This window comes from Gastrolobium bilobum, unplaced genomic scaffold (assembly GCF_033153095.1).
Source record: "Gastrolobium bilobum isolate Gb01-03AN ecotype WA unplaced genomic scaffold, APGP_CSIRO_Gbil_v1 utg23400, whole genome shotgun sequence".
In the NCBI taxonomy this organism is placed as follows: Eukaryota; Viridiplantae; Streptophyta; class Magnoliopsida; order Fabales; family Fabaceae; genus Gastrolobium; species Gastrolobium bilobum.
Window position 1 is genome coordinate 105,462 of NW_026895820.1, and position 14,084 is coordinate 119,545.

The window sequence follows — 14,084 nt, forward strand, 5'->3', positions numbered from 1 at the left end:
TGCTTTCATCGTCAGTTTTCTAACAAAATAAACATACATTGAAACTATTTTTTATTTTTTAAATTTTTTAATATATATTAAATTTCTGAAATGATACATTTATCATTTTAAAAAATATTGTGTTTTTTTACAATATATATATATATAAATTTATTTTATTGAGCGTAATTTATTAATTAATTCTTAATTATTAACAAATTACCTATCAAATTCGGTATCACAATAAAAAAAATTTATTATGCCTTTATTTATTTATCAAACAAAATTCCTAATATTTAGCATTATAGTTTGTTTAAAGAAAATTTGTGGGTAATATTTATAGAAAAAATGTGTGTACTTTTAAAGAACATAAACATAGATTCTTTTAACAGAGAGATAAACATAAAAGCAAATCCACATTTTTATTTTATTTTTTTAAGTAAAATCTATATCTTTTTATGATTATCTCTCTTTTAAAATGACGTAAGTTTATGTCATTTAAAACAAGTTAGTGTAAATTTGCAACTTAGTACATTATTCTTCAGTTATAGTTTAGTTCCTAATAATTATGTGTACAAATTGGTTCTTGAATTTATAGAATTTATTTCTTTAGTCAGTATTAAATAGACAGGTGGAGCAGAAAATACTGGTAGTAGGTAGGCACTACAGTTATAAAGCTTGGATTATTGTGCTTGCGAATTGTGGCAGCACTCTTGGTTTTTATCGAACTACATAAATTGTCGTAAGCTGTTTAGATGTGACTTTTGGCCACAAAACCAAATCAAACAGCTACTTCTTCTGTGTCATTAGATTGACTCTTCTGTTATTCCAGTTTGAGTCGTCACACAAATACTAATAAATAATAACGCTTTTTCCCTCTCAATAATCGACATCTTTTTCTTTCATCAGTTCGTTGTTTGGAGTGAATAAAGCAGCTTCTGTAACTCCGTCATCTTCTTCTTCCTTAGAATCTCTCGTTTTAAGTATAAACCCTGCATTGCTTCCACCACCACCTCGTTTTCCTCACCACCCCCTATATAAACAGGTAAACAAATACTCGTGCCTATTATAGTATAGTATAGTATACTCTTTCCACTTTCCCATATTGACTATAATGTATATTGGTCTTGCAGTTTTCTTCGGTTAATTGCTGCAGGGAGGGTAATCTGAATCACGCTCACTTTCATTTCGAAAATAGAAGGTTTTTTTTTTTTTGGTCTTATCTGTTTTCATCTTGATTTTTGTATTCTTCCTCGTAGATCTGCATATTTTATTTTTTGAGTAGTGGGAAATGTTTTATTTTTCCTAAAGTTTATTTTTTTCCCGTTATTTTTGGCATTGATCAACATGTCTTCTAAGCACGTATGTGCTTGCTGAGTTTTTTGTTTCCTTGATTCAAACATTGAGGGTACATCTTGAAACTTCAATGGACAAATAAATCTCTAGATGCATCCCTTGTCTTGATTATGAATTCGCTAGCACTAAGTGTCATTGCCTTCAGCACTTGTTTATTTTTCAGACAATGGCTACTGAAGTATATCACCGGGCTTTGGGGACTTTTCAATCCCGTTCCTATCTCAACAATTTTAGTCATCAACAAAAGCTTCGGAACAATTTAGTAAGAGTGGTGACAAAGGATAATCGCTCTGGCAAGAAGAATTTTAGTGTAATTCGATCTTCAGCTTCTCAAACTTCAGTGGTTGATACAGTGTTATCCCCTTCAAGAAGCAATACTAGTGACACTAACAAAAAATCAAGTAAGACAAACTCTGCTGTCTATTGACAATCATTGTTATGGATTGTATCTTGAAGTTGGATTCACCGAGTTTTAGTTGATTGCAACATTTAAGGAGTTGAAGTTGTCAAAATTGGATGTTATCTAACAGCTTTTCAATATGTTTATACTCAGATGAGGCTGCTTTGATCCTTATTCGACATGGTGAGTCATTGTGGAATGAAAAGAACTTATTCACAGGTTGTGTTGATGTCCCACTGAGCAAGAAGGGCATAGACGAGGCAATTGAAGCTGGCAAAAGAATTAGCAGTATTCCTGTGGATGTCATATTTACATCTGCTTTAATTCGTGCACAAATGACAGCCATGCTTGCCATGACACAGCATCGTCGTAGGAAGGTAACATGAATGCACAACTATCTTTGGGTGTCAAAAGTGACACAATATCTCTGATTAGTTTTTACTTGGAAAGTATAGGACATATTAGTAAGCATGACATGCTCCCAAAAACCATTGCTTATGAGTAAAGACAGGGGAAATTAAGTTATTTTCACAGTTACCATAATCCAGAAAAGAATAAAAAAATTTGACAGGTTATGCGATATTTATTTCTGATGATGTATGCTGTACTGTATTGGCCTGTAGGTTACACCATTTGAAGAAATATGTTCATTTGCTGCAATATAGTATTCAACGCCATTTTTTAAATTAGTAATGACCAATCTTCCTGCAGGTGCCTATCATAATGCACAATGAGAGTGAACAAGCAAGGGAATGGAGTCAAGTTTTTAGTGAAGAAACAAAAAAACGATCGATTCCAGTCATAGCATCTTGGCAACTAAATGAAAGAATGTAGTAATCTTTTTCCCATTTTCAATGTTTTCCACTCCTCCTTTACAACCTTGAGTGGGGAGCTACAGGGTCTCAATAATTGTTATCATTATTAGGTATGGGGAGCTACAGGGTCTCAATAAGCAAGAAACAGCAGATAAATATGGGAAAGAACAAGTCCATGAGTGGCGCCGAAGTTATGACATACCTCCTCCAAATGGTGAAAGCTTGGAAATGTGTGCTCAAAGGGCAGTGGCCTATTTTAGAGACCAAGTATGTGGTGATTTAGTTTTTTGTGTATTTATATAAATATAAACTTATTATAAATCTGTTTTTTCCTTTTATGCTATAGTGTTCTACATGTTCTATCATTAATATAACTAACAAGTCAGTGTTAAGTGTGTCAAGATTGATATTAAGGTTTCCAGAAAAGTTTTGTGAATCTTTACAGTAGATGGTCCTCTCCACTCCATATTTCCATTTTATAAGTTTGTGATACTTTCATATTTATTTGATGTTTAATGGGACATGTTGCTTCAAGCCTGCATGTGTTGCAGAGGAAGTATTCAATATGTGTTTTTATGGTCAAATTTCTGGTATGGTTGGTAGTAGTAACATAAAACTCCAGTCTTGAAGGATGAAGTGACTGTATATCATCTGTATGGAACTGATTCCATTGACGTTATGGTGCAGATTGAACCTCAACTTTTATCTGGAAAGAATGTTATGATTGCAGCCCACGGGAATTCACTGAGATCTATTATCATGTATCTTGACAAATTAACTTCCCAAGAGGTGGTTGGAGTATTCAGAACTATCATGACTCTTATGTGCACATAACACTAAATAGTTCAGTGATTTTTCTTTTCTTTCATCTTTTGACAGGTTATTAGTTTAGAATTGTCAACTGGAATTCCAATGCTTTATATTTTCAAAGAAGGAAGATTCATGAGGAGGGGGAGTCCCACAGGACCAACTGAAGCTGGAGTTTATGCCTATACTAGGGTAAGCAGTTATATCCCTTTTCATATTTTATCCCATTTTGCTAAGATGATGGTTGTTTTGGTATTAAAGAAGTTTTAATATTAGCATTGAAATCTGTTGCATGGAATGCTAAAATGATACTGACAGTCCGCTAGAAATAGATAGAAAGAATAGAAGTTCGAAATAGTTCCATTACTGAGGGCTATAGTTTAAATTTACCAGCTTGTTAAGCACTTTTTTCTTTCTTGCCAAAATATTTAGCTTCCATGTTTCTTTTTTAAAAATTTCAAAGATAAATATAATACTGATAGAAAGTTGTTACACATTGACCAGATGATATCCCTCATTAAAACATTTCCTTTGGCTTCAACTAGTGTGATTAGTTGGCATGGGTAGTAAGTACCTGATCCTATAAATATTAATAACTGAATAAGCAGGGTAGAAATTTTGATTAAAATTTCAGACTTCTTCTCATACCAGAAAGAAAAATGCATTTGTTCCTCAAACTCCGAACTTTGTTAAACGGGAACAAAACTAACTGAGTATATAGGTATTTCCACACTACTTGGGAACTCTGATCTATTTATTGTTAGTCATCAATTATCTACTAATTGGATTCATGCTCTATTTTGATGTTAAAATTAAGTTCCACACTTCATTCTTAAAATCTTCTTTTTAACTAAAGTCTGCAAGGCCTGACAATGTTAATACTTGGTCACAGGGTTTGGCTCTTTACAGGCAGAGGTTGGATGATATGTTCCAATAATGTTTTTTAGGTTAGTATATACACTCACTGCTTCATTTCTTCTGTTTATGCTTCTCTGTTAGTATACATTCTTCTTCTTCTTTTTCCTCTTTTATATTTTTATTTCATTTTATTGTCTTTGTTTCAGGGAATACATCATGCATTAATCAGCAGCATTATAGTAAAGTCACATAATAAGGGGAAAAACTAGATGTTATCAATATTATAATTAGATACCATGAAAATTTGAGCATGCCCCGTAGCTTGATTCTTTGGATATTTAGCAGAGTTTCGAACTGGTGGGTTGGAATACCAGCTCCCCTCTTCAGCATTGTTCTCATATGGTGAAGGAGTAGATGCTTCCATGTGCCTATTGTAGATGAATCATTGAATCTTATAGAAATGCTTTCACGTCCATTACTTTAATTGTAAACGAATTGTTATGTGAATTTTACTGGATATCCAGAAATGTTTTATTATAGAAACTTATTGCTCATCCCAAACCACTCCTCTTGCACATCTTTATTTGCTCCTCCTTCCATTTACAATGAGGATTCACATGAATCTTGGTCTTCCAGTGTTAAAAATTAGGAAAGTAAAATAATTACATAAATGCAAGCAGTAATTTTAGAACCCTGCATTGCAGTAATAATAATATCTTCATTTTTATTTTATTTTTTCAATTTTGCGTATAATGTTGCAGTAAAAGAAAAAAACCCGAGGAGGGCATGGAGAGAATCCTCATCTATTTTTTAGACATTTTTTTCCGGAATTATCTTTACTCTTCCTCTTATCAAACATAAGAAAATAATTTTCCTCATCCCACTTTCTCGGGATTCCAAAAAAAAATTATATACCAAACACCACCCTATGGATTCCTAAGGCGATACTTTTAAACTTTTATCTCATAGAATCTCACTTCCTGATACAACAAACCTTACAGCATCAGATAAGAGTGATTGCCTTATACCTAATGCAGTCCACAACAGCAAAATAATTATAGCTCATTTTCTCACTCATCATTGAAAAAACTTTTCTATCTATATATACTCCCATTCAGCCATTGAGGAGACACCTTCCTCATAGCAGAGAGCTTATTAGCATATCACCTCATAGAGCCACCGTGTCATCACATTTCCCCTGATTACTACTCACAATAACTCTATTGAGCTTAAGTTCATACTTTTACCTTATAGATCACATACTATACCCCTTTGAGGGAAAGAGAACCATTTCTATCACCCAAACATTTCAATGGATTACTTAATGATCTTCTTCTTCCGTGGGAAGATATCTAAGCAGCTGAAAATCGCATTCATTATAAATTACACTTTTGTTTTAAAAACAAATATTAAAGTCTAAAACTGAATTTGGGTGAAGAAAAATGAAAGTGCAAGCACAGCGGCCTGGATGTTATAAAACATGAAACCCTATCCATGTATGCAGTTGGTTGACGGGGAAGATGGACATGCTTGCTATAAATAACTAAAAATAACCAATCAATGCATCCATAAGGGAGGAAAAGAGACAAACATTATAAATCACGAGAAGCAAAAGACTAGTTGATGCCAAAGCAAGCATTCCATTCCCGTTCTATCGGTCAGAAGCTTCAATCCTCAAGGTAAAATCATCTGTAAATCAACATTTAGTTAACAAAAAGTCTCTTGATTCTAAATTTCAAACAAGAATGTCACAGCATCCTGTTACATTACAGTTAACTATGCACTCGTGAAAAAAGGAACTCAGGTACGTAATTTCTCACTCTAATGCATATCCGCACTAGCATTTCTATCCCCTTGATTAACCAAGCTATTCTGATCAGGGTTAATGATCTCCGGATCCATCCCAGGTTCGGGTGAACCGTCTATTTTCTCATTGTCAGAAGCATCAGAATCGGCGTCTAACCTAATGGAATCTAAAGAAGGAACATTGTTTGGGACTGATGATGGAGAGTTTTCCCTTGTCCAGAAAGAGGGAATCTTCTTGTCATCCTCTTTCATTTTCTCAGCATATCTGCTAATGTCAAATCCTGTATCATCTTTCCCACCGAATGCAGTTTCAACACGATCCAAATCAAACAAATCCTCCATAATCTTTTTAGTGTTCTGGTCGTCAGAGTAACCGAACTTGACTTTATTATAGGTCTTAGGCTCTAATATGGGCTTTACCATCTGCAGCAACACATATTTTTTTCATCACAAAATGGTAGGAGATTAATGATCAGAATTATTAGCAGCAAAAAAAAAAATGCACTAGTTAGGAGGAAAAACTATAAATTTCCCACATTGCCATGCAGTTCAAGAAACCAGTAAGTAGATTCTGATTCAAGAAGCAAAGTGAAAAAGTAAATTGAATTGGATACTTATGACTTTTTAGTGTCCTTACTGCCTTTTTATACGTAAATTGACAGGTTCGAGAAATAAAAAAATGAAATGATGAAAGATTAAAACTTGGATCCAGTCCATCACACACCTACACAAATGAAAAAAAGAAAAAAGAAAGGAGCTTGGAACCAGCGCTTCAATTCTGTACCAAGTGCACTTTGATTTCAATCTCATCTCGAGGCTCAAATATGCATGAAACATTAAAAGTTCCTTAAGAATGAAACTCATTTTTGGACTTATTCTGGCATAGAATCTAAAATAGTCAGCATCACATCATCAACTTGCAGCTTCATTTAACAATCCATAAAGTCAATGCAGATAAATCATATATTGCCTAAGCAAAGCCACGTGCTTATAAAAACACCAGCAAGAAGATATTGAAGTATGATGTGTCAGAATAGAAAAGCTTTTATTTAGTTACCGTGAAGAATGGTTCGAAGAACTTAGGTGGATTGTACAGTATTGCCAGACCCAGTCGTTCCGGATAATGTTCTTGTAATACATGGGCAGTTTCACGTGTCACCTTGACTGATATATTTGACAAATTGAATCCCTGAAAATCAATCAGCCAGACCATCTGTTCCTGTTCTGGCGGAAGATTCAAAATAGCATTCTCCATGCAGTATACCAAATACTTAATCTGTCCTTTTGTTGACTTCGAGTTCTGAATTCCAAATAAAGAAGAAAAAACTAGAAACATGGATGACTTTCCTCTACAAGATCAACAATAAATAAGATTTTAACAAGTAATGCGGGCATAATCTCTTAAATCTGACATCAATGTCAAAGCAGGGAGTAAAGGAGTGTTTTCCAGATGTTTAAATGGTAGAAATGAAACCTGACAAGGTAGTCGGGCAAAATATATTCTAAATACTTCCCTCATTCTCATTCTTCCATTTTCACTTATTCCAAGTCCAACCTAAACATCAGACTTAGATAGTCATGACAGATGTTGGAAAAGATTTTCAGAAGATACCTGGCGACCAGGTCTCATAACAAGGACTGTTCTCCCATGCTTGTCGGTATAACTTGATCTATAGATCTTCCCCGTCTCTGCTTCATGAGCAACATCTTCCTGCATCAACAAAAAATACACATCAAACAACTTTTACCAGAAGATATTATAAGAAACTGTGATAGTTTGACCTAACATTCAAGATCACAAACAATCCGGTTGAGTCAGTAATTAATTTGGTTTAACTGAATTCAGTTAATAAGTCTTAAGACCAATACGCTATTCAGTTGTTGGTTGGTAGAATATCAATCAGATATAGCCAAATCAAGGACGGTGGATCCGATTGAGAACAATTAAAGTTTACCCAGGCCTACCCTCAATTAATCTAAGAGAGGGGTGTGAACAAGGGAATAGATGCAGGACAAATACCCAGCTTAAACCATCTTAACCTAGTTATATAGGCAATAGCAACAAAGACAAGGACACATCCCAACTACGCAGTATGTCTCAAAAGTCATATGAATAAAATGAAGAAAGACAGTCACTCACCCAGCGGATCTCTTCTGGCTTGTATTCTTCTCTCCATTTTAGGGTCTGCTTCAACATTTTAGCTGCCTTCTTGACATTCCAGTTTCGTGCCCTTAAATACCTTGAGATGGATGCATCAGAACAATAAATTGGTGCCTTGCCGGACAGTGGCCCTATTAACCTTCTAACCTCATTGATCTGAAAAGAAGCATATTAATAAAGCTCACAATGCTCCTTAACTAAAAGCATTGCAGTTTAATATTTTCAAATGCCAAGTCTCAGAACAAGGTGAGAATATATGTATCTTTATGGATATACCAGGAAATCATAATTACTACACATACCTGTGCCTGCTGTTCTTGTGATATCAAGATTTTCTCATGGCCGTTAGAGGCAGTTTTCTTTAGATCCACACTCATGTTGATCAGTGCAGAGACACTAAAAGCCAACAATGAAAACTGCAAAAGTCAATACCTATTTATATAAGTAATCACTTATCTTCTAAATAATTACAGTATAACAGAAAGGTAGAACAACGCTAGATTTTTATCCAATAGCTCAGTATGCAGACAAGCTGTAATTATCATATGCTTACAAGCTGTAGAGATAACTAACTATAATATCAACAATATAGATACCATTCAGTGAAATTATGCCAGCTAAACTTTGAAGGGGCTAATGTGAATTCATCGGAGATAGTTTTCAACTTGGCTTTTTGGCTGAAATGTTGGCACTCATTTATAGCCACTTAGGTTAGTTAGTTTATTTATTAAAAAAAATAGATTAGAGGTTGATTAGTAATGGTTTTATCCATAAAAAACTTAGGGGTCAAAACAAAGAACTAAAACCCAGAAAGAAGGGGCAGAACTACATTGACGCATTTTTTTTATTTTATTTTATTTTTTTCACAGGGAAAGAGAGGGGGGAAAGAAGAGGGGGAGACCACAGCCCCCAAGCTGAAAATGTTGTCCATATATTAGGTATTATTCTGCTAAAACTTTGTTAATATATATATGATGGATGCACCCCTAAACTAATTTTCCTAGTCCACCCATGCCAGAAAGCATGAAACAACAAAATATAGTAATTAAGACAAAGCTTCATATTATATCTTGTCATCATAGAGGGAAAGTATCACCAATTAACAATAAAATTAAATAAAGAACCTTGGAAGATAATAGATTTCATTAAACACACATATGGATTAAAAGGGTTACAGATACCAGTGATTTTGGAAGATAATAGATTTCATTAAACACACATATGGATTAAAAGGGTTACAGATACCAGTGATTCAGATGGGTTTAGAATCAATTCAACATGATTTGAAAAGAATGGAATCAAACTTAGATTCAAAATTATTTTATGAAGCTTGACATTTCACTAGCAGTTCACATTTGTTTTATTTCCAACTGGCAAGTTATATCCTGTGCAACATAAAGCAAATGGTACCATCTGAATATCCAGAACACAGAAAAGTGGGATTAAAACTTTGCCATTGAGAAAATGTAGATCAAGTAAGGGTGGGACTATTGGCACTCTAATTGTCTATTCACACTACCTACTACTTAACTTTGAATTACATTTTTCTAAATTTTTATGATTTATTTTTTATAATAAAGTCAAGTCCTCATTAATCAAATTCCAATCTGTTTATTCACATTGATTAAGGAAAATTTAGAAAATTGCAATTAAAAGTTTTAGAGAGGATTTTGAAAATCAAATAAGAAATTTAGGGTGCTAATAGCTAGGGGTGAAAGTGGGCTGGGCTGAGCTTTGTCCCGAAAAGCCTAACCCTACGTCAAAAAATTTCAATTTGGCCCGGCCCAAGCCTAGTATGAGTCTAACTGTTAGCCTGGTTTGGCCCGTTTATGAAAAAAACAAATGGCCTGACTTGGCCTGTTAGCCTGTTAATTTTTAACTTTCAAGCAGAACCATGAATCAACTTTACAAAGTACTCAAATTCTGTTGCTACACCAAAAATCATAATTTCAACGTCCAAACAGAATCATGAATCATAACAAAACTAATACAATATGCATTTAAGTCATTTTCAAAAGCAAAATGCTCAAATTAAATAACATATATTTCATCAGATCCAACAAACAAATCCATACTATGTAAATTAAAATAACTACATGAATCCAACAAACACATCATGATGTTTGTAGTAAGTATAACCTCTGCCAAAATTTTTTTAATATATTCATATACACAATCTAACATGTTGAGATGTTGGTTCCTCTTATATAAGAAATAAAGATTTCTATTAAAATATAATTGAATATGATTAAGTTATAAATAATTGCAATTGATTAAATTTATATCTTTTTTTTTTCTTCAAGGCATACTTACTCTATTTTATTTTATTTTATTTAAAATAAATAGTACAATATAGGCCGGTCTGTAGGCTTATAGGCCCGGCCTTTTGAAAGTGGACCTACGGCCTTTTTTATTAAACAGGCTTTTTTAAGGCCCGAGCCCGGCCTATTATACAAATTATACTAGGTCAAGTCTAGCCTGATGTAGGCCGAGCCGTAGGCCGGCCCGGCCCAGTTTCACCCCTACTAATAGCCCCCCCCCCATCAGTTAAAATTAAATGCCTTGCCCTTACAAGCCCTTGGTACATTTTGCTTCCTAAAATTTTAAAAAACCAATATTTTACTTCATATTTCTTCATAAGCCAGCGGCTACTAAAGGCAACATAAATCATCCACCGCAGGCTCAAGAAAGGTCTTGATAGAGAAGACCTTAATTTAGGTTTCACACAGTAAAGACCAGGTAGAGCACAATCGGCTTCAAGAATATCGACACGGGACACAGGATACGACACGACACTCCGACACGTTAATTCTAAAAAATATTAGATTTCAACACGTTAAGAAACATTTTGCTATTAAATAATATTTGTAATTTATAAGTGTATATTATATTTAATATCCAATAATTTAACAAAAAATGAATCTAAACATATAATACCCATCAATTTTGCAAAGAAACATAAGATATCACACATACTTATATTAAACTCAATAAAATCGTAATCATAATCCAACGAATCTAATAGTTGGAACTAAAAACGCAACGCAACCTTTGAACCCTTTTTTGAGTCTCTGCAACGCGTGTCGGTAGGTGTCAGATACGACACGTTAGGTTTTTTGAAGTGTCGGTGCATCGTAGTCGGGAAAAATAAATGTTATTTCCGCTCTTCAAAAAGTTTAATACTATGATGCATGTATACGGATATGAGTATCAAATATGATACCAGTATGACATGGGGATCCTGTGTTTCTTTTAAAATTAGGATATGAATATAGCACACAATCAGGCCAGAGTAAAGTGCTAAGCATCCCAAGTTCCCAACTAGGTTGGCAAGGATATGAATCTGGCAAGATACACATAACATATATATTAAAAATTACATATATCATTTTATAAAACAAAAAATCTAAAATCATCATAACACATCATAAATAAAAAATAATACTTGGGAAATTCCACAATCAAGGGGTAGAGTGGAGAAAATAGTTTTTATTTTCAGCAATAATCATTTCAGACACAATAGAAGACTAACATTTATCAAATTCTCATGATATCTCACCTGTTTTTGTACAAAAATTATCCCAGGGTGTATGAATAGCATATGTTACAGGTACGACAGATATTTTGAAGTAATAAAGAAGAGTATGCTTCTTAGGAGTACCAGTTGTTGCTCTTTCACGGTTCAGAAAACTTCTCAATCGATGGATTTAAAAAAAAATTTGAGCTTGAGATCAATGTTTTAAAGATTGGACCGAATCTGGTTGAGCTAGACTGGTTGGACTGTGAAGCAGCTATTTTTCCTGTCTAAACATTATCCGTTTCAACCATGATTCAATCAAACATTAGCCACAAATTTAACCGGTTGAATATCCATTTGATTTTTAAAATACTGTTTGAGACAGTAACAAACTTGGTCTTTTATGCATCTATGGAAAATAGCCCTCAACCACCAAACAATAATAAATAAATAAATAGCCCTCAATTATTAATGAATCCGTTATAGTTGCGCAAAACACACACACAAAATTAATCTTGTCTTGTATAAAAAAAAAAAGGTAATGTTGTCTTTGAGTTAAATATAGAGGCGAATTTCTAAAACACAAATCACTATCGAAATGGACCCATAGTCTCATAGTCATAGCCAGGGTTCAGAGAAGAAAATCCACATAAGATTAATATAATTGATTAATGGCCACATCTATCACAGGACCCAGGCATTTGTGGCAAATGGATTTTAAATGGAGAATGGCAGAGGCAATTGGGGAGCAAATGTAGGATTTGAATAGGCGCTAAAAGAACGTAGTCAACATAACAACAGGAATGAAATTCGGAGAAAACAAGGACAGAGAATCGAAACAACGAACGGGAAATGAACAAAGCTAAGAACGTTGTTGGCTCACCTGATCCAACGTTTGGCGCCCGATTGTGTCGGAGCTGGTAAGAGGGAAATTGGAAAAGTCAACCCTCTTCTTTCTCGCAATGCTCAATAAGATGAAACTAAGAGATAACAATGGTTTTGGAGAGAGCGATGGTGATTCTGATTCTGATTCTAATATTTATCTGCATCCACACTGTGTGATCTAGAACTGTGTCCATGTGATCGCCCCACGTGGAAACAAACCAATAACAAACACATTTTAAACTCTCTTATATTTTTAAGTAACAGTAGTGGGATGTGGTGGAGTTTATTTAATTAGTACTCTTCGCGATCTGGATTAGATCGATTTTGGAAGTAAAAATTATTTAATCTAAATTTTTTGGTTTGATCATGTAATTATTCATTCGGTTTGAATTTTTTTTTAAATCCGATTCGATCCAATCCAATTTTTTTCAGTTTGAATTGGATCGATTTTCGATTTTTTGAAAATCCTAAAATTTGTTTCGTGAATATGGTTCAAATAAAATCTTTTATATATTGGATTTTGTAAAAAAAAAATTGAAATACAAAAGCATGGATAACATAGTTTTTTTTTTTTTGGACAATGAGATATAAAGCTCTACGCAGATGAAATTTTGTGGATGAGATGTGATTAAATTTTTTTCTTGAGTTTAGTTAATGGGTTAATGAATCACAGGTTTAGAAATTTTTGGATTATGATTGGGGAAAGACCCAAGTAGGTAGAGAAGAATTAATATATTAGATCGATTTAGATTGGATCGATTTTCATCAATCAATTTAAAAACCGATCCAATCCAATTAAAATTTGTGATTTTTTTCGATTTTCGATTTATTCGACTATCGATTTTTCGGTTCGGTCACCGCGGTTTGAATCAGTTTGGATCGGTTAATAAATACCTCTATCACTTTCCATCTATAATTGTATTAATTAAATATTTTTATTAAAAAAACTTCCCATTTTAGTATTTATTTGAAGAAATGTTTATTACCCAAAAATAAAGCATTAATAAAATGTCTTTGTTTTTTGTTTCAACAAATTATTCAATGGTTGTTTTGCTTTTCTATTTTGCTTGCTCGAAAGAAAAGGACACAAAAAAAATCCATGCAGCTTTTATTTTTTAATGAAAATAAGAATAATTTTTGTCGCGTGAAATAACGTATATTTCTTTGTATTTCACTTTGGGGAGGAGAAATCAAACCTAGCTTCTAGAATTTTAGTCATGCAGGACGTTATCGCGGGGCAAATGTATTGCGATCTAGAAGTATTTTAATTTTTTTTTTCTTGGTTAAGACATTAGCGCAAATTTAATAACTTTTTTTGTTTTTTTGGTACATCACAAATTTAATAACTTAAATAAGGAATAACATTGTTCGGTCAAGTAGTCTAATCGGAGTAGTAGGCTCGGCCTATACATATAGTTAAATAAAGTATGCTCAAGTTTTTTAAAATTTTATGTAAAAAATAGATGATAAATTTTCTTTTATATACAAACTTATAAATCT

At 33.4% G+C, this 14,084-nt stretch overlaps 2 protein-coding genes across 6 annotated transcripts; one reads left to right on the top strand and one right to left on the bottom strand.

Annotated features, from left to right (window-relative positions):
- Window positions 1-811: 811 nt before the first annotated feature.
- Window positions 812-4,680, top strand: LOC133296212 (2,3-bisphosphoglycerate-dependent phosphoglycerate mutase 1-like). The gene is made up of 10 exons (XM_061495162.1): window positions 812-1,024; window positions 1,113-1,180; window positions 1,499-1,736; window positions 1,889-2,112; window positions 2,447-2,565; window positions 2,661-2,817; window positions 3,238-3,339; window positions 3,430-3,549; window positions 4,250-4,304; window positions 4,422-4,680. Exons 3-9 carry the CDS (start codon window positions 1,502-1,504, stop codon window positions 4,292-4,294), a joined length of 1,002 nt encoding a protein of 333 aa, XP_061351146.1. The 5' UTR covers window positions 812-1,024; window positions 1,113-1,180; window positions 1,499-1,501; the 3' UTR covers window positions 4,295-4,304; window positions 4,422-4,680.
- A 1,134-nt stretch (window positions 4,681-5,814) lies between these two features.
- Window positions 5,815-12,704, bottom strand: LOC133296204 (uncharacterized). 5 transcript variants are annotated; one of them, XM_061495149.1, is made up of 6 exons: window positions 11,742-11,959; window positions 8,485-8,598; window positions 8,162-8,338; window positions 7,634-7,732; window positions 7,079-7,321; window positions 5,815-6,444 (listed from the first exon to the last, which is right to left on the bottom strand). In XM_061495149.1, exons 1-6 carry the CDS (start codon window positions 11,781-11,783, stop codon window positions 6,037-6,039), a joined length of 1,083 nt encoding a protein of 360 aa, XP_061351133.1. In that variant the 5' UTR covers window positions 11,784-11,959; the 3' UTR covers window positions 5,815-6,036. The 5 variants fall into 5 exon arrangements, with proteins under 5 accessions (XP_061351133.1, XP_061351137.1, XP_061351136.1 ...); XM_061495153.1 differs by having other exon boundaries at window positions 8,485-8,578; window positions 11,742-11,760; XM_061495152.1 differs by lacking the exon at window positions 11,742-11,959 and adding an exon at window positions 11,406-11,421.
- Window positions 12,705-14,084: the final 1,380 nt, after the last annotated feature.

What these genes read in the sequence shown, in the direction of transcription:
- LOC133296212 (XM_061495162.1), top strand. Translation starts at nt 1,502, where the DNA reads ATGGCTACTGAAGTATATCACCGGGCTTTGGGGACTTTTCAATCCCGT. An exon ending in ACAAATTAACTTCCCAAGAG is followed by an intron (nt 3,340 to 3,429) that starts GTGGTTGGAGTA and finishes ATCTTTTGACAG; the next exon opens with GTTATTAGTTTAGAATTGTC. An exon ending in GAGTTTATGCCTATACTAGG is followed by an intron (nt 3,550 to 4,249) that starts GTAAGCAGTTAT and finishes ACTTGGTCACAG; the next exon opens with GGTTTGGCTCTTTACAGGCA.
- LOC133296204 (XM_061495149.1), bottom strand. Translation starts at nt 11,783, where the DNA reads ATGCTATTCATACACCCTGGGATAATTTTTGTACAAAAACAG. An exon ending in CACAAGAACAGCAGGCACAG is followed by an intron (nt 8,339 to 8,484) that starts GTATGTGTAGTA and finishes GCTTCTTTTCAG; the next exon opens with ATCAATGAGGTTAGAAGGTT. An exon ending in TCTTCGAACCATTCTTCACG is followed by an intron (nt 6,445 to 7,078) that starts GTAACTAAATAA and finishes GTGTTGCTGCAG; the next exon opens with ATGGTAAAGCCCATATTAGA.